Genomic DNA, 25,762 nt, shown 5'->3' with positions numbered 1-25,762 from the left:
TATGAAGATGAACCAATGCCTGCAAATGTTCAGTATATGTACTCGTAAGAGATTTTTTATCTAATATTAAATGGACGCACAGAACTTAGCGAATGCACAGCAACCTGGACAACCAAACCCAGAGAATATTCCAAATGAAGTTAGAATACAAACTGCAATGGCAAACTATGGTCAAGTGCCAACAGATGTACAAATGCAAACTGCCATGTCAAATGACGCTGCGTTAGGTTTGCCACCATGGTATGCAAATATGAGATGGAAAGAGTTTTATACAAACCCTGAAGTGGGATATAAAACAACTTTATGCAGATGACGCGAACACAGGAGTTGACCAGAATATGTTTTCTACCAGAGGAGAAACAGAATGTATGAGCTCCAGTTAAAGAATGCTATGGAACTCAACAGGAAACGTAAGAGACTAGGCGGACATTAGATTTTTACATATAGTAAAATGGGTTTCTTTGGAAGAATAGGAAACTTCTTTCGAAATGTTGGAAGAGGTATATGGAATGAATAAAATCTGTCGGAAGAGGAATTTGGAACGGAGTCAAAATATTGGTAAAAGAGTAGGTCAGTTTGTTGGTATTATACTAAAGACCCTGAACCAGAAGAACAAGCTCCTGTTATACAACAGCCTGAACCTGCACCACAGTCTAGTTGGCAACCAAATCCAACACCTCAACCGTATTAAAAAATTATATTTTTACCGTTCGATAGTAGTTGTATATGAAACTAAGTTCTAAGTAAACGCATGGTATAATGGAAACTATTCTCTTTCTTCCATCTGTTGTAAACCATACTTGAAAGTCTGAAATACTTCCACTTGGTGGTTCATATAGCTTTGTAGGTTTTTTCGTAAAAGTCATTTGCCAAGCATAAAAAAGAGTTTTGTGCACCAAAAATGAAGCATGAACTATAATAGCAGCTGGGTCGAAAACATCTTTAAATAAATATGGTTCATCTCTTGCATATCGACTGTAAATATTTTGCTAAAGGAAGTTCGACTTTCTGATTTAACATTCTTTGCAAATAATACCATGACATTGCAGTGAATTCTGTATATATTTTTCGTCTTTCTTTGGATTGTCTTCGTAGATTTGAAATGACACTTGTGAATTTTGTTTGTCATATACAATTCTCACATAAAGTGTGCTCTCGGTATTTGCATATTCATCAGCATATTTTGCATAACATGAATTTATTTTATCTTCTATATTTTTTAACGCAGTCTGTAGAGAAGATGAAAGGTCAACTTGTATTAGCTCAATTTCTTCCCACATTTTTCGTTTCCCTTCAGATATATAATCTATATGAAACCTTACAATAATGGAAAACTTTTATCTTCTACAGACACAAACTTCATTCTACGAAAGCCAATAGCTTTTGTGACAGATGGGTCTCTTAGCCATCTTAATGGGTAGTCAAAACGATAGCCTTCATGCTTTACGGTCTCTGTCTCAAACTTTTTGACCGACATTAGTAAAAAGTTCATCAATGGTTTAGTTGTAGCAACTCTTGAATTTTCTTTTTCTATTGGAAGCATATTTTATCTAGAATAAAAATGTCGAAAGAAACAGCGTCTATGAGAGAAATACACAAACCGACAACTCATTTTGCAAGCTCTAAATAAGAACACAACAAACTTTTCAAACTATTCTAAGATATCTGAGTCATTGAAAGAAGGAAACTTAAAACTGACGATAAACCCAATGACAGATGAGTTTCTGTTTCAAGACAGTAAGAACCATACTGTTTGTATAAATCCAACAAAAAGAACTTTAAACGAAGAAACCTATAGATGAACTTCTTTTGAAAGCAGATATTGACAACAAAGCTGACAAAGAGTATGTAGATGCAACAAGAGACTATATTCTCGCATGGACAGATAGAACATACCCACAAAAACACCATACACATAACATCTATGACGTAGATGAACTACCAGCAATGTTAGATGACAAAGCGGATAAAACATATGTTGACAATAAAATGTCAAGTGAAAGTGACAAGAGCTGACAAAGAATATTCTAAAAAGACTCATACACATACCATTGCAAATATTACAAACTTACAAGAAACCTTAAACAGGAAAAGTGACGTTGGACATACACACGATTTCTTCGCAACTGTTGGTATAGAAAATATTGAAGGAACGGTTGAAGAAACTGGTGGGATGTATTAAATTGGAAACCTCCTAACTTTCCACAAGGTTTAACATCGGATGAAGACATAACAACGATGAGATACATTAGATGTAGAAATGTCTATGTCATGGAGGATGAAAACAAAGTTAAATTCACTGCTCAAGATTTATATGATAAAAAAGCTGACAAAACAGAGCTTCAAACGTTAAAGACAGAAATACTTCAAACAGTATATCCTATAGGTTCTATTTATACGTCAATGAACTCTACCAGACCAGAAGTAGTACTTGGTTTTGGAACTTGGACTCAAATAGTCGACAGGTTTTTGTATTGTGCAAACTCTTCAAAGGAAACAGGTGGAAGTAAAACGATTTCAGGTGCAAATTTACCTGCGCACAGTCACTACAAATTTAACTACATCTGAAGCAGGTTGGCATAGCATAGATTTTGGGATTGGTCAGGAATGACAAAAGGTAAAGGATATGATGTTAAAGAGGACGTTAAGTTTGCTATAAATTGTTACTGGAGTAACACTGAGGAGGAGGAAGCCATACACATCGCGTTTCAGGATATACGCAAACAACGGGACAAAGTAAAGACTACATGCCACCTTACATGACAGTTTACGCATGGTATAGAAATGCTTAGTCGTCATTTTCAACTTCTTTAGCATATTCGTCAGGAGTTGTCTTATATTTGTTAGGAACTGTCTTTGAAAGTATACCACCTTGAACTTTGACAAGTTTGAAACGAGGTCTGACAATAGTAGTTTTATCTTCTGCTTGCAGTCTGTACATTTTGCCATGTTTGCCTAAAACTTCATAATATTCTCTTGTATACTTTCTTCTATTTTTACGAACACGAATGCGAGTACCTGTCGAGTTCCCATTGTTGTCATAGTCAATAGTATTTTCATATGGGTCGCGTTTAGGTATTTCTATTTTTACTTTGTCACCTTTCTTAAGTTTGAAGCCTGGCATTCTTTCTTGTTTGTCTCTTTTGACTAAACTATTAAATATATAGTCTTTCTCTAAGTCAGGGTTGTTTTTCATTTCTTCAGGGGAGTGGTTTCCCAAACCTTTTTGTTTACGGCTATTGTAAATATTTAAAACTTGTCTCATCTTTGCCATGGAGAAGTGTCTATACTTGTCGTCATATGACATTTCATCTGCTCACCACCTTGTGGTTGGTTTAAGTCTCTTAAGATTTTTATACAACTGTCAATGACACCAAGAGCAGAATGGTTTTGGTCGACAATGAAATATTGGTTTACATTTTTTGAACGCAGATAGTTTTTAATATCGTCTGATTTGAAAGAACTTTCACAGTCAGATGTCAGTTTTGTTGGATGGTATTTGTCAACGAATATTGTCAAAGCAGTTTTCACATCTAAAATATTTTTGGACTGTAATGGTATGGCTTCACAGTATCTTGTGTTTTGACCGACAAATATTAGCCAGTATGGTGGTCCATCTTCTCTATACCTCGGAATGTTTTCCAAGATATCCATAAACCAAGCATTTGGTGTTGAACTAAAGATTTTTATCATGAGTGCTTTCTTTGTCGCTTTAGAAACATAGGGGTCCTTGTTTGGATTCGTCATTTTTTACCCATAAGAAATGGGTTTATTTGGCGCATTAGCAGGAGTTGCATCCAGATTTTTGCCCGCAGTGGGAACAATAGCCAGAGGTGCATTTGGAATTGGAAGGAAGATTTTGAGTACATTAGGTATACTGAAAGAGAAAGCACAACCTATTATACAAACTGTACAGAAAGGTTGGGAGGTAGCACGAGATGCAGCAAATCTTATTCCAAATCCTGAAACAAGAGGAAAAGTTCAAGGATGGATGGACAATGTAGGAAGACAAGCAGGAAACTACTATAACAAAGCAAATGACTACTATAACCAAGCAGGACACTATATGGACCAAGGTGAAAGATTCTTTAACAGAGGATATAACCATGCACAACATGGGTAAACAATAACCAACCGCAACCGCCTCAAACGTGGGGAATGTAAAGTTTTTTACTGAGATGAAATGAACAATACAGCATTGAGACAAATGGGTTCAAGATGGATTTGTCGACTTCCAGCAGTTACACAACCACGTGTTTGTCAAGTTCTTCCTATACCTCAGGAAGTTTTAGACCGACTTAAAAAACCTAAACAACCAGTTGAAAACAAACCAAACTAAAATTTTTTACTGAGATGAAATGACCGAAGAAGTTGAAACGGTAGATTTGACACCACAAACAAAAAGTTCAGAACCATTGTCAAAACCTGTCAAAGAACTTACAGATGAAGAGAAAAATTCAATAATAGAAAGTGCCAGGTCTGGAAATACAAACCCTAACTACAAAGTCACTTTTCATAGAAATGGAACGGCTAGTATCTCAAAAAAGAAACAGACTCTCACAAATAAAATATTGAAGTCTGAAGGAGCTTTCGAGACAACAGATGGAAAAGTTTACTTCACTGACCAACAGTTCATTATAGAACATCTCATTGACTTAGAGTCGAAATATTCTAAACTTTACAACAAACACAAAAAGTTGAAAGGAAAACAAAAACAAATGGCATATGATATTTATGAAGATGTTGACGACACAACCATACCTGCAAGTGAGGTAAAGTCAGAGGAACCGAAAAGTGACGAAAAACCGATAGAAGAAGGGAGCCAAAAACTGAAGATAAACCAAAACCAAAGTTAGTTTCCAAACTAAACCAAGTCAACCTTCATTAGCTGGTATGGGTTGGCGTCAAAGACTTATGGCAGCAGGCGGTTATGTAAAGTAAAGAAAAAAATATTTTTTTATTTTTATAAAAATGCCCCCATATAGAATGGAAAAATCTGCTAGAATAAAAGCAGAGTTAGAAAGATATGGTTGGAAAGTTTCAAAGAAGTTTAAATATAGGAAGGGAAGACCCATAAAAGTCTATGACAAATTGTCTGGTCTTCGCTATGAAATGGACTTGGAAACAGCACGCGCAAATTATCCAAACAGACTAGAGAGGTTAGAAGAAGAACGTCTTATGGACATGCCTTTCGATGTTAGTGAACCTCAAGTTGAAGGACACGACGGCTTTGCCAGATTCTACTGGAAACATGACGAACAATTGCATCCTTTGAGAGGAAAAAAGGAAAAGGTGAAGACACATGCTCCCATGGAAAGAACAAGATATGCATATGAAAAGTATCGTGAAGTTAGAAGTCAAATTACATCTGGTCGAACCTTTACAGTAAACTTTGACGAAGGAAAGAACAAAGAAGGCTTCATGGGAGTACTTGCTGCATTCAAGACGGAAATAAGAAAGGATACAATCTCAGACTAACCGTAACAGATTTGGACGGTCACACTATGCACATGGCAATGTCACAACAGCTGCAACTTCTTGACGCTTTCAAGACTACAAAGAGAGAACAAATGGTTGACTCCGACTCAGACATTTTGAATGCAATTGAAGGAATTGCAAGTGTAAAATTTGAATGGTACCAACCTAACCCTCAAGCAGTCAGACAACATGCTGGATACTTCCCGTTCATAAATAAGTCTGACATTGACTTGACAAGGTATGGAATTTACAATTCAATTGAAACAATTGTCAATGAACCTTGTATTCTTACATGTCTCAGGAACTCTGGTCTTGTTACAGATGAGAAGATGAAGTATCTTGAGTCATGTGTGAAGACAAGGTACATTCTAGAGGTCAATTGGCAAAAGTTGCACCGTTGGCAAATGTCAATATCCGAGTCAACATACCTACAGCTAAAGGTTCTTCACATGACGACTATGTTGTTGACAAAGACTTACCATGGTTGAAGATTGTAATTGTCCACAACCACTTCATGTTGAACGAAAGTCTTACAAACCCATTGTTCGGAAAAGGCAAGTGCAACATTGTCAGAGCTGTAAACATTCTTTTCGAGAAAGGTTTGTTGGAACCAATTCCAGATGACAAGCTGACAGAAACTTTTGTACCAAAAGACGAAACAAACTTTTCATTGTTAGCAAGACCAAAAGTTGTTCCAGACAAAGTTCTAGCACAAAAGAAGTACACAGTTCCAAAAGGAGTTGGATTGTTCGGATACCAACCTGAACCAGAAGAACTTCCAATGAGGTTGCAAGAACTTCAAGATGCTATAAACAAACTTCCATTGAGACATCCAATTGACGTCAAATTGTATTGGAGAGCATCTGAGTTAGGTCAGAAGGTTTTATATGAAACAGGTTGCTTCGACGATGTTTATGAGATAGCAGGCGAAGTTTCTCAGAAGATAAGAGACTCACTTGAATTTCCACGAACTGGACCCATTGGTTGCGACAAGTTCGACTCAGATGAAAAGATATACTATGTCGACCTTAACGCTGCGTACATGAGGTTCGTCCAATATATCCCGACTGGAATTCCAAACGAAGACGGTGAGTTCCCAGGAAGGAACTATACAGTTGGAAAAGTCATACAACAACTGTATGATATTAGGAAAGCTTCAAACCCCAAACTTGCAATGACACTCAAATTGCTTATGAATTCGACATGGGGATATTCCATTAAGAAACCTCAAAAGATGAAGAGTAAACATTATGAGAAGGTCGACAACTTTGTTGAAAGGTTCTCCTTTTGTTTTGAAATACGAATTTACTCAAGGTCAAGGTGGCTTAGTAACCACAGTAAAACCTATTGTCGAACATTGGTCTTACCCTCAGTTCGCAAAGGCAGTCCTTGACAACTACAACAAATTCTTCTCCGAAGTCAAATCCAAAGTGAAGGTTTACTATGAGAACATTGACGCACTCATGACGAACGAAGAAGGCTATAACAAACTCATTGAAATGGGAATGGTCGGTGAAAAGATGGGTCAATTCAAATTGGACAAAATTTTCACCGAAGTTCATGTCCTCTCCAAGCGTAAGTACTGGGGCATACTTGAAGACGGCACAGAAATAAAACATTGCATGAAGTAAAAAATTTTTTATTCGAATTTGAATCGGACAGGTCGAGTTACACCATTCTTGGTCTCAAACTCATATATAACCTGTTTGTCTGTATTTTCGTCGACTATGACACGAGACACGAACATTGACCAAACGGACAAAAAGTGTCATTTCAGATGGTCCCGCAGCCAATCGCATTCGAGCACTTCGAAGAAGCCTTACGTTCCAAGGGAGAGGGTGTCTGGTGCAAGGCAGAGGTCATGAAACTCTACGAGCAGTACATCCTCAATGCCTGGGAGGACAAATCGTCCTTGGATTGGCAATTCTACCAACTCCTCTGGGACGACCTCCTACGCAACTGGGATGACGAAAGAGTCCAATTCAGAGGTCGGGAGCTAATTGTCCAAATTACCCTTAATTTAAGCTACTTAACTAAATAAACACCTAAATTTACTCGGGGTTTCCCCCTAAAATAAAATTTTTTTACTCTTAGAACCACTCGAGGTTCTCCTTACGGTTGTTGAGCTTGTCACCGTCAATGTGTCTGACCTTCGTCTTCTTGTTTGGATTTGGAACCCATTGAATTGCGACAAGCTTGCCCATGGAAATTGAACCGCGATTCCGAAGGGTAAAGGTTCAAGTGTCCCAAGTTGTTGAGGACTGGGGTAAGAACCTTGCCTGTCTCCTTGTTGCGGATTTGGTATGGGTAGGGTTGGGAAATTTCGTAACCGTCATCCAACAAGGGTTGCCCAAACTTCCTCTTCTTCGTGTTTCTCTTCTTCCTCTTCTTCCTCTTCCTCTTCTTCGTGTTTCTCTTCTTCCTCGACAATTCCTTCTTCAATTCTGTGTTCACGAAGTACGGTGTTGGAGTTCTGTCCTTTCCGAGTACCTTCCAGATGGCGTCTATCTCTTCGAAGAAACGGTAGATGAGTCTGGCAAGGTCTCGGTTTCTCTCTCGTAAATGCGCAAGGTTTCCGTCAAATCATTCAGGATTTCTCATTGGAAGCTTGGTTCATGAGGACATCGGCTTTGAGCTTGGTCATCTCTTCCATAAGACTACTTTGGAGAGTCTTAACGGTGTTTGTCAGATGAGCTTTCAAATTCAAAATTTGAATTTGAACTGGGCGCTTGTCTGGCAACATTGAAAGGACATCTGCCATTGTGTTCGGCTTCGGTGCTTGTTCGGACATCGAAAAAATGAAGTGGTTTGAGAATGACGGTTTTACTTCAAAAAGCTTGTTATGACGTTATGTCATACAACAAGTTTAAAATAATATCTTGTTCTTCTTCTGAACGTTTGTTGTCTCTTCCGATAAAAGTTTCGAACATGAGAACCAAAAAACGTTTTTTGAGATTGCGGAAGAGTTCAGGCAAACGTTCATATTCTGGATATGTTGGGAGCAGTTCAAAACATCTGAGCTGACTTTCGGACAAAATTGGGACAATGTCAGAAAATTCATCTTTGGTCGGACTGCTTGAAGGTAAGTCCCTTACATGTAAGTAGCTCTGGTAAAGTCTTCTCATTTCTGCTAACTTTTGGAGTATAGCTTCGTAGTTTAGAAGTTTTAATTTTAATTGTCTTATTCCACTCTTTACTTCTAAACGGTAACTATCCATGAGGTCAAGAGTAGCTTTGGTAGCTTTAAGTGGAGCTATCTGTTCCTTGACTTGTGCAATTTTGGTTGCAATTGGTTTGAGCTCCTTCAAGTTCGCCGTCTATGTCGTTCTCAACACCTTCAACCATAGCTTGAAACTCTTCATCGGTCCATTGAGATTGGTGTGGGACGAATTTAACTTGCTTCATTCAAAAAAAAAAAAATGTTTTTACTCAAAGCGTGCCATATAGATGGCTATAAGAAACTTACCAGAAGGCTTCTTCTTCACATGAGTCTTCGGCAACTTGAGTGTTGGTGTTGGAGTTCTTGGGGAGGTGGGTCTGGAATTTCAATTCTCTCTCGAGCGCAACAACAGATGTCAGAATAACATTCCCCACTGTCTTCTTGCCACCATAAATTGTGTATTGACCGAACTTGCATTTGCAGGAAGACCGGTCAATACAAGGTTCACAGTTGAAATAGTTGTACACAAACCTGTTGAGTACGAGTGTGAGTAAAAACATAAAAAAAGTGAAGTTAAAATGAGATGTTTACTGAATTGGTTGGATGTCGCCTTCTGAGGTTATGAAGAACGGCTGTCCAGAGTAGTGAAGTAGTGCTCTGAGAATTTGTGTAATTCGTGGAATTGGGCTCTCACGATATGGAAGTAGTATCCAAGGACGTTTCATGAAGAACTTCAAGAGGGCTTCTTTCTTCACATCCTTAATATCATCGAATGCAGTGCCTTCTGGAACTTGAATTGCAACACCTGTTTCAATTTCCAACTTTAAGACACTATTCTTGGACAACCAGAAGCCAATGGACTTGCTTGGTTTGCACTTGCTGAGATATTCCTTCACGGTTTCATTTACCTCAATTAGATAAATTGCTTCGTCTAAGGGGTCAAGCTCCATACTGAGTCAGTACAATATTGTACTTTTTCAAGACAATGTTGTACTTTTTCAAGACAATGTTGTACTTTTTCAAGACAATGTTGTACTTTTTCAAGACAATGTTGTACTTTTTCAGAACAATGTTGTACTTTTTCAGAACAATGTCTCTCAAATTTGAGTACAGCTGTACTTTTTCAGAACAAGTCTTGAACTTTTTCAGAACAATGTTGTACTTTTTCAAGACAATGTTGTACTTTTTCAAGACAATGTTGAACTTTTTCAGAACAATGTTGTACTTTTTCAAGACAATGTTGTACTTTTTCAAGACAATGTTGTACTTTTTCAAGACAATGTTGTACTTATTCAAGACAATGTTGTACTTTTTCAAGACAATATTATATTGTTTCAGAACAAAGACGGTTAAGACACAAACGAATGTCCGACGTCCCACCTACTGAACCCGTTCCACAGCCAGAAGAACAGCATGCTCCAGCACCACAACAGGTTCCACCTCCACAAGGCTACCCACAGCAACCTCAGTTCCAACAAGGACCTCCGAATTACTACCAATTTCCACCTCAAGGTTACTACCCACCTCAAGGTTACTACCCACCACAAGGCTTTCCAAACTACCCTCCTCAACCCATGCCTTACTTCCCTAACCCTTGGATGTTCATGTCAAACCCTCCACCCCAATTCCAATCTCAATCCCAATCGAAGAGAGACCAAGAGTTCGAAGAAGGTCTGAACCGTTTACGCAAAGAGTATGCCACAGCCCCTATGGAAGATGACAGGCTTTCAGTCCTTCCCTAAGGTCGACCAATTCGACTCGTACCACAGATTCGGTTCGTGACCGTGAAGACTACCTCAAGCAGTCTGAGAGACTCTTCATCTTACAGCCATTTACAGTTGGAGCTCTCAAGAACATGCGCAATTACGAAGGTCAGACACCAGCTGGAGACCGCAAAACAGACGTACTCGCAAGAGCAGTCCAACTGGTCAAGACAAAGACTGAGATAGTCGACTTCATTCTTGCAGCTTGCCCATACAAGTAAAAAAATAAACAATTACGAGTTAAACTTTTTACTCTTTCTTTTCTGAGTTGTTTAGAGCTGGTTTCTCTTGTAGAAACCTTTCGTACTCTTCCATGGTCATGTAATTGCGAATTTGGTACGCAATTCCAGGTTCGTTGTTTTTGAACCTTACGTATGTAACGCTTCCATCCTCCTCAGGGAAGTAAGCTGCTAACATCTGACCAAGTTTTCTCGGTGACTCGGAGCTCATTAAAAATGTCACTTTTAAACGTTAAGTTTTTAGTCTTATTTTACCCTTTGTTTACCCTTTGTTTGTCAAGGTAGTATTGGAGTGCAATTTCTCCAAATTCTCTGTGTCGGAGTTCTTCAGCATTTTCCAAGGTGTACCTGGAGAACTCAAAGAAGTTGTCAAGAACATACTGCCATGCTGCTCTTCTGAGTTCGTCGGTATTTTGGAAGTGTTGCACCTTCGAGTCTTCGGACATGAAAAAATAACACTTTTTCTATTAAACCGTTTACAATTTGAATTTTGTTGCTGAATTCGGCAAAAATATATTTTAGGGTAGAAGGTTAGATATAACCTCTTTTCTAACCTCTTTTCTAACCTCATGAATTTTCATGAATTTTATACAGAAAATGCTTGTTTTGAGGTCGAGCCACTTTTGGCTCCACCGTATTCTTTCAACCAAAACTCATGAATTCGGCAAAAATATATTTTAGGGTAGAAGGTTAGATATAACCTCTTTTCTAACCTCTTTTCTACCCTCTTGAATTTGTCATGAGTTTTCCCGAAATAAAAAATAAAGTTGGTTTTTTTAAAAAAATATTTTTTATTTTTATTGTAAGAACATGTTAGCAACAACAGCACCAAACTCGTTAGTCATGAACCCAACTCAATGTTAGTAGAGATGAAAAGCTTCATTCCTTCTTCATATACTTTCGAAACAAAAATCCAGAAGATAAAGCAAGAACTTTTAACAAGTAATTTAGACTGTAGTGCGAAAGATGAAACAAATGAACAGTATCTTTATGAAATGCAGGACATTATTGACCATTTACCCAAATTGCCTGAAATCCAACAACAAAAACTAACTATTCCTGAATTCGACGAAATAGAAGTCAAAGCAACTGACTCAGTAGAAATAAAGAAGTTCATACGAAAGGTTAACTATGAGTTTCTTGGATTTCATTGCAACCACAAAGTCATGGACAAAGATTGCGATATGGTATATAAGAACATCTCTGACATATACAAATCTGGGGAGTTTAAGACCTACGACAACTTTGTTTCGTTAGTTGCAAAATGTGTTTGGGAAATAAGAGATAAAGATAGTAGGGGTAAGGTATGGAACGAACAAATAAAACCCGCAACTTTTGAGTTAAAGAGAGCAATTGACGCCTTAGTCATACTAGCAGGTAAGGTTTCAGAATATAACGCAAAAATGAACCCACAATGTTCAAAATGTAAAGCAGCAATGAGGAAATATAACTACTCCGTCAAAGAGATAGAACGTATGCGAAACGACTATGCTGACTTAAAGAAAGAAGTAGAGAAACCAGCAGAAGATAAAATGGACATGTTGACATTTCTGAACAAAAACTATCCAACAGCTGACGATTTCCTTCTATCTGACGTCAAGAAGAAATATAAAGAAACTTTCGGCATTGTGAAAACATTCGATGTACTGACAGAAGAAATAGAAGCTACAAAACTGTTTAGAATTTCACGAATTCACAATGTTTACCATGTAAAACGCTTATAAAATAACTGGGGTAGAAAAGAGGTTAGAAAAGAGGTTATATCTAACCTTCTACCCTAAAATATATTTTTATTGAATTCTGAGTAAATTCTGAGTAAAATGACATATGGAACACGTACTTTTTCAGTAAGGACATATGGGGTAGAAAAGAGGTTAGAAAAGAGGTTATATCTAACCTTCTACCCTAAAATATATTTTTTGCTGAAAAAAATGACCAAATTTCATGAAATTTCTCTAGACCGACTTTTACAGGGGTAGCCAAAACTCTATGAAAACAGTGAAAAAATAACAGAGTATTTTGACAACTTCAAACAAGCAGAGTAAATGAACCATTTATTTTTATTGACTTTTTTACAATTTGAACTTTGTTCGCGTAGATGTGAATTCTGAAAGAAGTATGAGGGTCTTGTATGACTTTGTACTTCTCCCATAGTTCATGTCTGTCAAACTTACCTGCCATGGACTCTTTCATAAGTTCCATGAAATCGTCTTCGGACAATCCAGGGAAAAGTACAATGTCAGTAAGTATTCTCTTTACATCCTTACTTAAACTCTTGGCTGTCTGTACACAAATGACAACTGAAATTTAAAGTGTCTGAGCTTCTTAAGAATTCGACACATGTCTTGTTCTCTGTTCTTTAACAAAGGATGAGAAGCAAAGTCATCTAAGATAAGAAGACATCTATGAGGGTAAGTCTTCCAATCGTACGATTGCAATTTCTTCGAAATGTATTCTATCTCTTTCTGTTTGTTTCTGAAGTGTTTCTTCTCTAATATTCTCTGCATTTCCTCATTTGGGTCTTTAAACTTCGAATTTATATACTCATTTATAGCATTGTACTTCAAAACTCTTCTTTGGTACTTCTTTATCCAATCTAACAACTCAGAGTCTTTTATACATACTAACTTAGACTTCTTTATAATATCTTTGAACGAATTGACGGTTTGGTCAAATTGACCAGAAGTACTACAAATGACTACTAACTCATAGAATGGGTTCTTCTCATCTAGTTCTTGTTGTTGTGCAGCCATTTTAAGATAAGTGAAAGTCTTACCCGACCCAGGTGGTGCAATTAGACCTGTTATACCATTCTGAGCAAATAAGAACTTGTCATGTATGGGTTTTATCTGAGCATTTTCCAACTTCCTCTTGTTCTTATTTAAAACATTCTCAAATTTCTTGTCAATGTCAGCAAACTTTTTTTCTAACATATTTTTAGAAAAATTAAAATTTTTATCTTTTAGAAATGTCTAGCGATTTCGCTATCTATATTCGAGACAAACTTTTCGACAGCAAAACATCTGTCGACCATAAAATCTTACATAGTGTAAACAAGAAAGGTGAATTTGTTCTAAAGTTCTGTTTCTGGGAATATGACAAGAACCATAAAACATTACAGAAGAGCAGTCTTTAAATTTGTCAATGACAGACTTGTTGACAGAGATGACGCCGATTGGAAAGATGAAGTCCAACAAAAGTTCTTAGAATGCAAAGAAGACACATGCGCTGTTCTTGAAGATGAAATAGAAACAGAATAGAAGAGCTATTAAAGGACAAAGAACTTTTACATAAATATGGTTGCGCCAAATTTGACATAACTCCACCAGAGAAAGAAGAAGAAGAGAGAAAAGAAAGAAAAGAAAGTAGAAGAAGAGAAGAAAGAACCTGAACCAGTTCCAGAGAAAAAGAAATTTGACATGTAAAAATAAAATTTTATTTTTAGAACATTTCTGGGTCAATGTCAATGTTCTCTTCCTCTTTAGGGCAAACACTGGCTTAGACTCTAAAATCTTTTTACCTAATTTACCTTGAACTTCAACTATCTTAGACTCATAATATTCATAGTCGTCTGCTTTCTTTGGTTCATAAGGTATAACAAGTTTGTATGCTTTGCCTTCTTTAAGGTTTGAGAACCTTCTGTCAAAATTTTCTTTGACTGCTAACAAACCTTCTATGTCTAAGTCTTCAAATTTCGCACCATTTTTAGTCACAATAGCAAACTTAACAGGTTCGATGTTCCAAACTTTGTCAAATGTAGACTTTTCAAAATGGTAGAAGTAAACATTCAAATATAGAATGGGTCTAGTTCTTCTTTGACTTCTGTCATGTACTTGTTGACTGAAATATATTTCGTCATCTTTTCTATCGGATAAAAAAATATTTTTTTTTAAATTTACTCAGAAAAATTTTTCTTTGTATATACGCCGTTCTGAACATCTAAAAGATTTTGACATTTGCCAAGAATGTACGTTTAGAAGCTGCCATATAACCATACTCTTGACAATATTGTTTATATGAATCGTACAATGACCTTTCATCTAAACACTCAAAGTTAGTCTCATCTATAAACAGTTCATATACCACTCTTGTTTGCTTCTAACAACGTTTGTCTTTCTTCGGTATGTGGAATTTGTCTTGGATTGAACTTAGAAATATCTAATGTCATGAAATATGAGAACAAGTGGTTGTAAAAGTTAGGTGTCAAAGTTTCTGCTAAGTCGTCAAAATATTCTGTATCTTGCATATGAGAATCTGACGTTCTGACAACTACATATCTTCTGTCAGAACTTTCTAACTTCATCGGAACATTGTTTGAAACCATAATGAAGTTTGCAACATTTTCACAAACTCTTTGGTCTTTATATTTCTTTCAACAACTCCAACTTTGTCTGTTATAAGACTCTTCAAAGCATCTGAGTTCAAAACTTTTTGTTGTATCTATACTTTGAAGTTCGTTACATACTATAAGTTTCATATTCTCTATTGAAGAGTTAAATTTACCGCAGATGTTTTCTAAGTTTGTCATATTAGGGTTCGAATAGCCTCTAACAGTTTGCACAAAATATCTGTAAAGAAAGTGTTCTTACCAGTTCCTTGTTTTCCATTATAATGAGAGCAGTTTCATTTTTAGCACTTGGATGTTGTAAGATGTTTGCAAACCAACATAAGATATACTCATAACTCTTTCGTTTCCATTGCATATAATTTCTTTGACATGGTCTAACCAAGCTTCTATAACATTTTTTTTCCATTCTACTTGTTCGTATTTATATCCAGTGAAGATAGAATAGAAGTTTGGAGATGGTGTATAGAACTTTATACCACGAACTGAAAAATCTTCTAACTTTGACAATAAGATATCCCAAGCATCTAACATCTTCATACCAACTTGTACGACTTTTATTTTCTTAAGTTTCTGTCTACATTCTTGTTCTGAAACTATGGTTGCTCTTGGTTTGTTAAAGACAACATCCCATTCTTTCATACATAACATTCTGGGGCAGAGTCAACATAAATGACTAAACGTTTCAAATTCTCGACTGCTTTGTTATAGTCTCTAAATGGACACATATTTCTGAACGCTTGGAAGTCATAAAAATCTGAAACGTCTATTCTGTACATTTTTATAAAAATAAAAAAAAATATTTTTTTTATTCTTGACTTGTTGTTGCATTTGTTCCATTTGTTGCATTTGTTGTTCTTGAGCTATTTGTTGTTGAAGTTGTTCTTGTAGTACAATACTTTCACCAGTTGCATCTTCCAATTCGAAACTTTCTGCCGTCATTGACAAATACATAGGACATAAAAGTTTTACAGGAACAAAGTTTGCGTCAACTAAGGTTAAGTTTATGTTTGCCAAAGTGTTTGAGTTTACTAAAGCTGAAAACTCTGCATTCGAATGAACAATAGGCAAACCAGCAGAGAAAGTGTTGTTTATACGCATGAGTATCTTTTGGTCATAGTAGTTTCTGTCGACATTCGAATAGCACTTTGAACCTAAGTTTGAAACAATATATAAAATAGGTGTACTTAAAGTCAATGGAACAGACAAACCTTGTATGACACCTTTTCCTGTTATAGGAAACTGTTGGTAGTAAAAACCAGATATAAGTTTTGTATTATAGCTCATATCGTTTATACTAAACTCAGTCGGACATCCAAACATAATGAAACCTGCTCTAGTTGCAGCACATGTTACATCCGTCCTTAAAGTATTAAATAAGTCAACAAAACCTGTTGGTGGTATATATAGTAAGTATCTTCAAAGAAGTATTTTTTACCATTCACAACAACAAAGTCTTCTGGTGTCAAAAGAGCAAAACAGGCTTTAGTCGTCATCGTGTTTAAGGTCAGTTTACAATATCGTCCTTGAGGACTTTGTAAGTTTGTTGTTATAGAATTATATGACTCAGGGTTTTTAGTCGTAATAGTATAAACCACTATGTCTTCTGCCATTTACTTAGCAAGTAAATTTTAATGAAATGTTGTGGTCGTCAAATATTTTTATGACGTCTGGGAAACTATATTTTAAGTTCAACGTTTCACCTCCTTTCATAACGTATATCTTGTCAATGACATTATATGAAACACCACAGCAAGCAATGTCGGGTTCTATTTCTTTGATGTTTATATCGTCTGCCTCTGTCAAAAGTTTCAATAGTTCTTTCAAAACTTCATGAGGTGCGATGACATATGAGTTCACTTTTACAGGGTTGTGCTCAACCAAGTTTAACATTATACCAAAGCTGACAAATCTTCTCCTGAGTTTTAAGTTTGTCTTTAAGTTGTTGGTAGTCGTTTCGAATATCTGCAACAGAACTTAAGTCTCTGCTAACTTCAGGATATGTTGGTTGTTCTTTTACAGGAACAATTGTTATACCATCTTCGTCTTCGTATGGTTTCCCCACTTCAACATCTCTTTCTTTGACATTGACAACAACACTTTGACTGTTTGTTTGAGTTGGTGAATTTAACTTCACATCTGCCACCGCCATTAAACCTTTTGAAACACTTACGCTTCTATTTTTCGGAAATGACATTTTACTTAGAATAAAAAGATGGACGTATTTGAGTATCTCTTCGAATTGAAGCAAAACAAAGTTTACACAACAAACAATACATCATGACAGAATAGTTCTTTATACAAACAATGGAAAATGTTATAGAATAGCAGTCTTTGCTGAACCAAAATATTTTCATAAAGCAAAGAAAGTTGGTATAACAATGGTGAAAGTTCTTGAAGCAGACAAAAATATAACAACAAAACTTACAGATATTTCTAAAGGTAAGTTTATTAATACAATTATTATGTCAAAACTGGCGTACTGTCAATATTTGACGAGAAGAAGTCAGTTCAAGAACAACTTACTGACCTGCTGCCAAAATCTGCTCGATGGAAGCTGTCGTTATGCCAATCTGAGGAGCCCCAGCAGGTTTCATCGAACGAATCTTCAAAAGAGCATCTTCCGTGAAAAGTGCTATTGGTTTTGTAAAACTTCTTTGCTTTCAATTCATCTGGACCGTCTCTGTCACCAGTATATTGTATTTGAACTGTACCAACATTGAAATACCACCCCATAAATCTTCTGAGTCAGCAAATGGAATGCCAAGCCAAAAGTTTGAACGGCTCCATTTGTATATGATTTTTGACCTCCTGTATGAGTCCATACTTTCAATATGGCATAATAGAACTTTGCATTTCAGGGTTAATGTTGTTTGAAGTTGTTGTTAAAGTTCATAGCATCTAATGTCAAGTTGTATGACCTCATATCCTCAACTGTAGAATATTCTTCTCTTGGATAATATTTGCCATCTATGTTTATATGATATTTAATACCAGGGTTGTAGAACAAGAATAGTCATTTTATAGTTCGTCTGAACAGTACAAACATAGTATCTGCATGTTTCATTGCAGTTGTTAAGCAATATCTGTTCTTCTTGCACCTGGGTCTGGCACTTTGGTTTCCAACTTCACCTGCAAAGTCTTTGACAGATATTTGGTTATAGGGAACAAAGTGGAACTGCAATATATTGGCAGCTAAAGCATTTGAAATATCTGGGTCCAACATATAGACTGCAAGTCTGCTTTCTATTCTCTTGCATTCAAATTTTTCGCATGTGAACTTAACTGGGTCCCAAGCATCTCCAGCAGCATTGAAATAATAGTTTACTTCAGTGTTGAGTTTGAGAAACCAAAGTCTAAGTCAACTTTGTTTTGCAAAAGTCGGCGAATGACCATTTTATTTGTTCCACTACTTCTGTAGAGTGAATGGGTCTTGTGTTGGTGCAATGACTAAGTTATTTTTGCTTGGAGTAAGTTCGATAGAAATTTTTCCTGCCCAGTTTGGCAAGTATCTTAAAAACCTGAAGATGAGGAAAGATGACAAAGGAACTCTAAGTTTCATTTTACTTTGGTTACTGCTGCTGCAGTTTGTCCAAAAGTTAACATAAACTCCTGGAACGTTAGGGTCAAGTCTTCTTATTTTCTCAATGGTTGCATACTGGTCTGTTTGTTCTCTAGCTTGTGGTTGTACTGAGTTTCTCAAAGCGAACCATTCATAGTTTGCCCATGTTACTGTTTGAACTAAGTCAGAGTTAGAATATATCTTATATCCCATGAAAAACTTCTGGAGCATATTGGTATCCGACATAGAAAATTCCATTGCAACCTTTCTTGTCAGACAACTTGGCAGAAGGTTTTATTTCAATGTCTTGTTCCACGTATAAGAAGAGTTGTCAATAGAAATTATATGAAACCTTCGCAAGCAATATTACTGTTGTTGAAGAACCTTCTCCAAACTCACCTACGTTTCCATAAGAAACAGCAGTTGTATATTCGTAAGTTCCAGGAACTATTCTGACCTTCTAATGGCATTGTCGCATTCGTTATACCATTCGGAAACATTCCATCATAGCATCCAAAACTGTTGGCGTTATATTCTGAGCGGCGTACATTTCATATGAGTAAAAATATAGAATAGTGGATTTATATGTCATAATAGAACCCACTCCGACCAAGCTTTACTTTCTTCCTGACTGAGTTTTTAACTCTTCTTTTTCCTTCATTGCCCTCTGCTTGAAGTTGTTTGCATCTTTGCATTATGTTCATCTAGTATGTTGCAAATTTCCCATGTCCTTTTTGCCTTTTGGCTCTGGTCGCCCATCTCAGGTAACCTATATCCTAGAAAAGTTTGTCATAGTCTGTATTTGAGTCTTCGCGTATTGTTTGCAACTCTTTCCTGAGTTTCCGGTTCAAGCTCTTCAAACAGTGCCTGTCCATATGGAATATGCTCGTTTCCAAATATATGTTTTTGTAGCCATTCTGGTTTTCTTCCATGTTTACAACTATATCTTTTGTGAATGGGAAAGCTTCTACCCAATCTTTCAGTCTTGCGTCGTTTATTTCTGTAGTTGGTTTTATTTTGTCAAGGAACATGTTTTTCAATACTAACATTTTCATTTGGTACTGTCCATTTGAGTTTTCTTAAATATCATCCCTTCTCGTTCATTGTCTGCAAAGTAAGTTTTTATGACATTTTGTAAACTTTCGTTTGCAAGGTCATGTACAATAGGTCTCTTCCTTCTCTCCCTAACTTTCTTTCTAAATCTTCACCAAATATACCATCTCTTTTCTGTGTAGTTCTTTGAATAAATGTTCTAGAACGTCAGTTATATTTCCATCAGCCATGTTCATTTCATACTGTCCAAAATATCTGCATCTTTCATATCTTTCAATGGCATTAAAGCCGCGCTGAAAATACCACTATATCTCGTTCACCATTGACTTCCATTGCGTCTACAACTTCTTGGAATTGGTTGTAAGTTTATGAACCACCTATCCGGGTTAGCTTTATGACCCCATCTCATTGTAGTTCCATCGTCTGCAGAAACAAAAGTAGTTTGTTTCCATCTTGGTTAGGTTCTGAATGAACTTTAAACAATGTTTCATTTCTATATGTTTCTTGAAATTTAACCTTTATTTTCACCGAGTTCATCCGAAGATTGAACGTTAAATGCTCGTAAGTAAAAGGGTTTGTATTTGTGTACATTTTTTTCAGTTCTTCCATTCTATGCTGAATATTTTCATCTGATGTTGGAGTCTTTTGTATGTCGGCAAACATTTTTCGATATTCTTCTACTATGTCAGCCGAATTTTTTTTAGACTCTTGGAAATATTCCATATTCTCCGCATACTCTGTTGAGGTCAAGATTTTTCGGCTGTTCCAAATCTTCATCTAGTTCTGTGAAGTTAGTTTCCAAAGGAAGGACTTGTTTTCCTTCAGGCTCTTCTAGCTTGTTGTTGCTGAACTATTTCTTCCATGTCTGGTTGTATCTGAACTAGTTCTTCCTGTGGAGTTTCTTTACCTCATCTGCTGGCATTTCATATATTCCGAGACCGTTTTCAACAATTCCCTTTCTAAGTCATCCGACTCATTAAACCTTTCTTCTTTCGTTCCGTCTCTATTTTTTACGCGTTCATGAAGAGTAATTGTCATTTAGCTCTGACATCAAATATCTCGGAGTAAATTCGTTCCATGTCATTTGGATGATATGCTATTAAATCATATCCCTTAGCGAGCTTGTATTTTCCAGGTTTGAAATTATATCCCCTTTGGTGCAGACCATAAAGCTAAATAGGTTCGGGTCAGTATTTCCATCCTTGAACTTTCAATAGCTTCTTTATATCTGTCACTAAAGTCAATACTATCTGGGTAACCACAGTCTTCTTTAAGCATTTTTAAAATTCTTGGTTTCCTTGTTCTCTACTTCTTTTATGTCCTTGCTCTGTTTGTGGTTGTTGTTGTGCTGGTTGTGGTGCAGTGTTTTGAACTGTTGGTTGTTGTGTTGGTTTGTGCTGGGTGGATGGTTGTTGTGCTGGTTGTTGTGCATGCCTGTGTCTGTGTCCATGTGACGATGTAAATGTTCTAGTAGTCCTGGTGCAGTGCTTCTCTTGGAGGGTTGGTGGTATATAAGTTCCACCAGCGCACATATGTTCCATCTGCAGCGTAATGTCCTACCTGACTTTTCGTTTTTAAGAAAGCATTTACTAGGTCTGTTTTGGTCTGTTGTAACTCTTTTCTTGACTTTTCACAACAGTTGCTCTAACGCGTCATAGGCACTTTGAACTGCCTGTCTCGTTGCTGCATCTGTTATTTTCGTCATATTTTTGTGCTACTTCTTTAACTCTTTGTCGAAACCTTCAGACTTCAGTTTCTTTCCAGATGAGAAGTCGTTCACTTGTTTCACCTTACTATGAAGAGCTTCGAAGCGTTCTTAAAGTCAGCATTTGTTAAAGCTTCATTTGAACTATCTTCATCCGCTTGTATTTTTGTCCTTATTGACCCTATGAGTTGGGCTGCTTTAGCGTTGGCTTGGGCATCTAACCAGTCATTTAGCTTTTATATATTCTGCACTTTTCATTGCCTTTTGCATGGCTGCGTCGTTATTTTTACTTTCTTGTGCTAAGTTTTCATACTGTACGGTTTGGTTTTGCAACTGTAAAAGTTTTTCTGCCTTTACATTTGCTTCAACTTCTTTTTATACTCATCGCTATCCATATATGTCTTCAGGGCTTTTTGTTTTATCTCTTCATCTTTCAGTATTTTATATTGAGTAGTATGGTTTTTCAAATTTATGACATCTTGTTCCATTTTTGCTACTTCTGCTGCTTTTTCTGACACTTTTTTCGCATATTCCTCTGTACTTAGTTCTTTCAGTTGTTCTTCTTTCTTCTTTTTCTCTACGTTTAACTCATTGAGTTTCTTTGTGTGTCTGTCATATTCTAGTTTCTTTTCGTTTTCACTTATTTGCTTCTGTATGTCTATGTTTGACTTTTTGACATCTGTTATTTGATTTTTGAGTGAACTCAAATTCATTTGACTTTGAGGGTTATATGCTGTTCCGTCTGCAGCTCCACCATAGCCTGCCATTTTCGCTAAAAGTGCCGCTCTTAAACCTCCACTCTGTGCACCAACAACTCGGTTTAAAAGCATAGGATTGCTTGACATTTGTTGCAACATAGTGGGGTCATTCAGCATTTGTTGTTGCAACTGTTGTTGTGGTGTCAGTTTTACTATTGGATGTTTCAATGCTCTCTTCCTCTTACGTATATTCTTACGTAGCTTACGTGGCATTTTAAGTGAAGTTAAAAAGCGGTTTTTGACAGATGTTTATATGACACTTTTTGTTCAGCACAAAAAACTACTCGGTCAAAGTGTTGTCAGTTTTGTAAAATAACCGTCCTATCTCATTCTATAAGGGAAAGTCTTCTCAAAGTATACTTCCTTGGAACGCCTGTAACTTTTCCTGTAGCGACGATAGACCCTTACTTGTCCGGACAAAGCTGTACTATTTTGAGTGCTCTACAAAAAAGTCAACGGCTACGACTCTCAAAAACCGTTGTGTAAAAAGTTTTACCGTTGGACAAAAAAGTATATATAGAAAACAAAAAACGTTTATAGTTCATTCAATATTTGAGATGGAACGGTTTGCCAACGGTAACTATTAAATAAAATAAAAAAATAGAGGGGTTACCGTTGACGAAAACGGTTTATTTTAAACTTTCTATGAGTAGTCCGAAAAAAAACAGTTTATTTTTGTCTAATGGAAGCCAACATTAACAATTCTCAACCGCTAACCAAAGCCAAAGCCCCACAACCTCCAAGAACTGGCACAGCTGTTAGAATAACCGCCAAAAAGTCTAACAGCGAATTAAGAGAAATTCTTCAACAAATTTGCTCTAAATATCTCAAAGACGCCGAAGAAAACACACAACCAGACGCTATATACAATACTCAGTTCTGTGAAGTTCTGAACAAAGCAATTGCTAGTTCAATTGAACTTACTAAGACAATTCCAAGTCCAATTGAGCTTAGCGATGTCTTAGTTCAGTATTTTCCAACATTTACTAAGCTTATAATGTTGAGAACTTTATACCAAGTTCGTCAAAATCTTCCTCGTTACATGCAACGGTCATTCGACAAGAGAATTGCCGAATTCCAAGTCTTTAGTTACGGATATGACCAAGATGAATACATTGACGAGTTCGGAGACAACTGTACAAAATGGTTTGACTGCTATACGACTACACAATTTGTCTTTGCCACATATACTATTAAATCTTTAACGCTACAAATCTTCAATGAAAATTGGACCAAAAGAATGCAACACTTTATGAAGAAGACAATTTGGTTTTCGTGTATGCTTTGCTTTCAGGCTGGAAGTAAAATGAAGAAACTATTGACCACATTAATGAAGTCATTTCGGTGTTAGATGACTTTCTCAAATAAAGTACAGAAATGTCGACGACAAACTGGTTAGATATCTCGTTAATGTTTACCATTGTTACTTCAATGATCAAGACATATGAAATAAACGAAGATTATTACAAAAAGAATGCGAAACTGTTAGAAACTATGACTTTACTTCTTGTTGAAGGATCACTCATGCTAAATGAAAGATTTACCAATGACCAACTATTTCATTCCAACTCATATAGAAATCTGCTTGAAGGAGTTGTGGTGGAATGAAAATTGAGAAACAGATGAGAAGATTTATGCAAAAGAGAGAGCAAATATTGATTCGTGTATGATAGAACAACACCGATATGGGAATGTTAATGAAAACTGTGGAGTGGCAAATATTAAGAACCATTTCTTAAGGAGAACTTTTCAAATATCGACTGGACTTAGTATAACAGATACCTATGAAACATTTAAGATTGACATAATACTTCCAAAGTATTCGTGTACAACGAAGAGAAAGCCGAAGTCAAAGAAGTAAATAAAAAAAGTGCAAGTTCATTCCTTGAGCACGTTTCTTTTTGCTGATACTTGAGTGTAGATAGGCGATGCTATTCATAAAGCTTTTAACATTTTAATGACAGTGAGATGGTTCAGTGATGTGGAAGCATTTTGGGGTCGAACTGTGCACAGAATTTTTGGAGCGACTTCCGACAAGAGATTTTAATATATTTTCATAACCTCAGCTATATTTAAAACTTCATCTTAAGACACATGACAGAAGTGAAAGGAACTCCCATCATTAAAGGTTCACGAACAATGCAAATAACTGGCTTATATAAAGGACGGGCAATTATTATAAAAGACTCTTACAGTGTTATAAATAAGAAGCTTAAACTATTTCCTGCTATGTTTAACTTACAAACAGGACCGAAAGAAGTATTTCCATATAACTACTACAGCAGTACTTTGTTAGCAAATGACAACAGAACTGGTGTCATTTCTGAAGCGTGTAAGTTTGTAAAAGATATTGAAACGTTCATGAAGAACATAGATTCCATCAAAGGGTGCAGAATAGATGAGAACCACTTCGACTTAGAAAAATATAGCACGTTTTACTGCAAACAAGATGTAAGAATTTTAAGAGAAGGTTTTGTTAAGTTCCGCAATGACATATTGAAAGAATTTGATTTAAACGTATATGACTACGTTAGCATTTGTTCAATTGCTAACAAATTATTTGAGAACAGAGTGTACTTCCCGAATGGAAATTTATATGACCTCTCAAATAAACCAAGAGAATTTATTTCGAGATGCATTCAAGGTGGAAGATGTATGTTGTCAGATAACATGAAACAAAAGAGCGAAAAGAAACTCATTGCTGATTTCGACGCTGTTTCATTATATCCATCAGCTATAGCAAGACTTTATACTTTAGAAGGTATTCCAAAGGTTATGAAGAAAGAAATGTTAAGCACAGAGTATCTCATGAGACATTTATTCGATGACGACCAAAAGGAACCCATTGGTGAAAAGTTTATGTCTGGCTTCTTTGTTCTCATTAAGATAACAGAGATTGGAATACATAGACACTTTCCTTTAATAGTTTGTGACCCTGAACTAAATCCAGAACTTAACGTTCCCAGAAGTTCAAACACTTGCTGTTTAATGTATGTTGACCATATAACATTACAAGACCTCATAAAATATCAAGGTGTCAAATGTGAAGTGTTGCAAGGATACTATTACGATGGAAACAGAGATATTAGAATAAGAGATGAAGTAAAGAAGTTGTTTGAATTAAGGTTAAAGTATAAGAAAGAAGGAAATCCTTTGCAAGAAAATATAAAGCTCATTCTGAACAGTATTTATGGCAAAACTATTCTATCTCCTATTGAGTCAAAAATAACCATAGTAAATGACAAAGATGCTATAAGATATGCCATCAGAAACTACAACCATATAGTGAAGTTCGAAGGTTTGGATGGTTCAGATAAAACTATTTTCAAGCTAACGAAAAGCATTTGCAGACACTTTAACTTCTGTCCACTTGGTGTTAATATTCTGTCTATGTCAAAACGTATATGTGAAGTATTCTGTACTGCTGAGACATGGGACTTCAAATATTTTACCAGGACTGTGATAGCATGCATATTTTCAATGAAGACATACCAAAGCTTGCAGCAGAGTTTAAGAAGAGATACGGTCGAGAACTTATTGGTAAAACATTAGGTCAGTTCCATTCTGACTTTCGCAGAAATCAAAAAGAAAACAAAGTTTAGCATACAAGTCAATATTTTGTGGAAAGAAGACTTACATAGACTTACTCACGAATGATTTAAATGAAGTTGCATTTCATGCACGTTGTAAAGGTGTAAA

At 36.2% G+C, this 25,762-nt stretch overlaps 6 protein-coding genes and 8 pseudogenes across 14 annotated transcripts, besides 3 other annotated features; 8 read left to right on the top strand and 6 right to left on the bottom strand.

Annotated features, from left to right (window-relative positions):
- Nucleotides 1-18,757: part of a mobile genetic element that runs on past the window's edge.
- Nucleotides 1-25,762: part of a mobile genetic element that runs on past both edges of the window.
- On the bottom strand, nt 2,789-3,747 carry TVAGG3_0559810 (annotated as a pseudogene). The gene has a single exon. A coding segment is annotated over exon 1 (959 nt).
- Nucleotides 4,184-4,339, top strand: TVAGG3_0559800 (uncharacterized protein; the record flags this gene model as incomplete). The annotated part of the gene is made up of 1 exon (XM_051238472.1): nt 4,184-4,339. The coding sequence occupies one exon, from the start codon at nt 4,184-4,186 to the stop codon at nt 4,337-4,339; it is 156 nt and encodes a 51-aa protein (XP_051096296.1).
- Nucleotides 4,359-4,941, top strand: TVAGG3_0559790 (annotated as a pseudogene). The gene has a single exon. A coding segment is annotated over exon 1 (583 nt).
- TVAGG3_0559780 lies at nt 4,987-6,592 on the top strand (annotated as a pseudogene). The gene has a single exon. A coding segment is annotated over exon 1 (1,606 nt).
- TVAGG3_0559770 (DNA/RNA polymerases family) lies at nt 6,942-7,109 on the top strand (the record flags this gene model as incomplete). Its single annotated transcript, XM_051238471.1, has 1 exon — nt 6,942-7,109. One exon carries the CDS (start codon nt 6,942-6,944, stop codon nt 7,107-7,109), a length of 168 nt encoding a protein of 55 aa, XP_051096295.1.
- TVAGG3_0559760 (uncharacterized protein) lies at nt 7,256-7,519 on the top strand (the record flags this gene model as incomplete). Its single annotated transcript, XM_051238470.1, has 1 exon — nt 7,256-7,519. The coding sequence occupies one exon, from the start codon at nt 7,256-7,258 to the stop codon at nt 7,517-7,519; it is 264 nt and encodes an 87-aa protein (XP_051096294.1).
- Nucleotides 7,569-8,269, bottom strand: TVAGG3_0559750 (annotated as a pseudogene). The gene has a single exon. A coding segment is annotated over exon 1 (701 nt).
- On the bottom strand, nt 8,904-9,198 carry TVAGG3_0559740 (annotated as a pseudogene). The gene has a single exon. A coding segment is annotated over exon 1 (295 nt).
- TVAGG3_0559730 lies at nt 10,003-10,622 on the top strand (annotated as a pseudogene). Its single transcript has one exon. A coding segment is annotated over exon 1 (620 nt).
- TVAGG3_0559720 (uncharacterized protein) lies at nt 10,651-10,851 on the bottom strand (the record flags this gene model as incomplete). Its single annotated transcript, XM_051238469.1, has 1 exon — nt 10,651-10,851. The coding sequence occupies one exon, from the start codon at nt 10,849-10,851 to the stop codon at nt 10,651-10,653; it is 201 nt and encodes a 66-aa protein (XP_051096293.1).
- TVAGG3_0559710 lies at nt 11,451-12,364 on the top strand (annotated as a pseudogene). Its single transcript has one exon. A coding segment is annotated over exon 1 (914 nt).
- Nucleotides 14,082-14,499, bottom strand: TVAGG3_0559700 (annotated as a pseudogene). Its single transcript has one exon. A coding segment is annotated over exon 1 (418 nt).
- Nucleotides 21,793-22,276, bottom strand: TVAGG3_0559680 (protein of unknown function, DUF4106 family; the record flags this gene model as incomplete). Its single annotated transcript, XM_051238468.1, has 1 exon — nt 21,793-22,276. A coding segment is annotated over one exon (484 nt), but the record flags the coding sequence as incomplete, so codon positions are not given.
- On the top strand, nt 22,746-23,215 carry TVAGG3_0559670 (uncharacterized protein; the record flags this gene model as incomplete). Its single annotated transcript, XM_051238467.1, has 1 exon — nt 22,746-23,215. A coding segment is annotated over one exon (470 nt), but the record flags the coding sequence as incomplete, so codon positions are not given.
- Nucleotides 23,255-25,762: part of a mobile genetic element that runs on past the window's edge.

This window comes from Trichomonas vaginalis, chromosome II (genome assembly GCF_026262505.1).
Source record: "Trichomonas vaginalis G3 chromosome II, whole genome shotgun sequence".
Classification (NCBI taxonomy): Eukaryota; Parabasalia; order Trichomonadida; family Trichomonadidae; genus Trichomonas; species Trichomonas vaginalis.
Note: the sequence above shows the minus strand (reverse complement) of the source record. Positions and strands in the feature narration are given on the sequence as shown.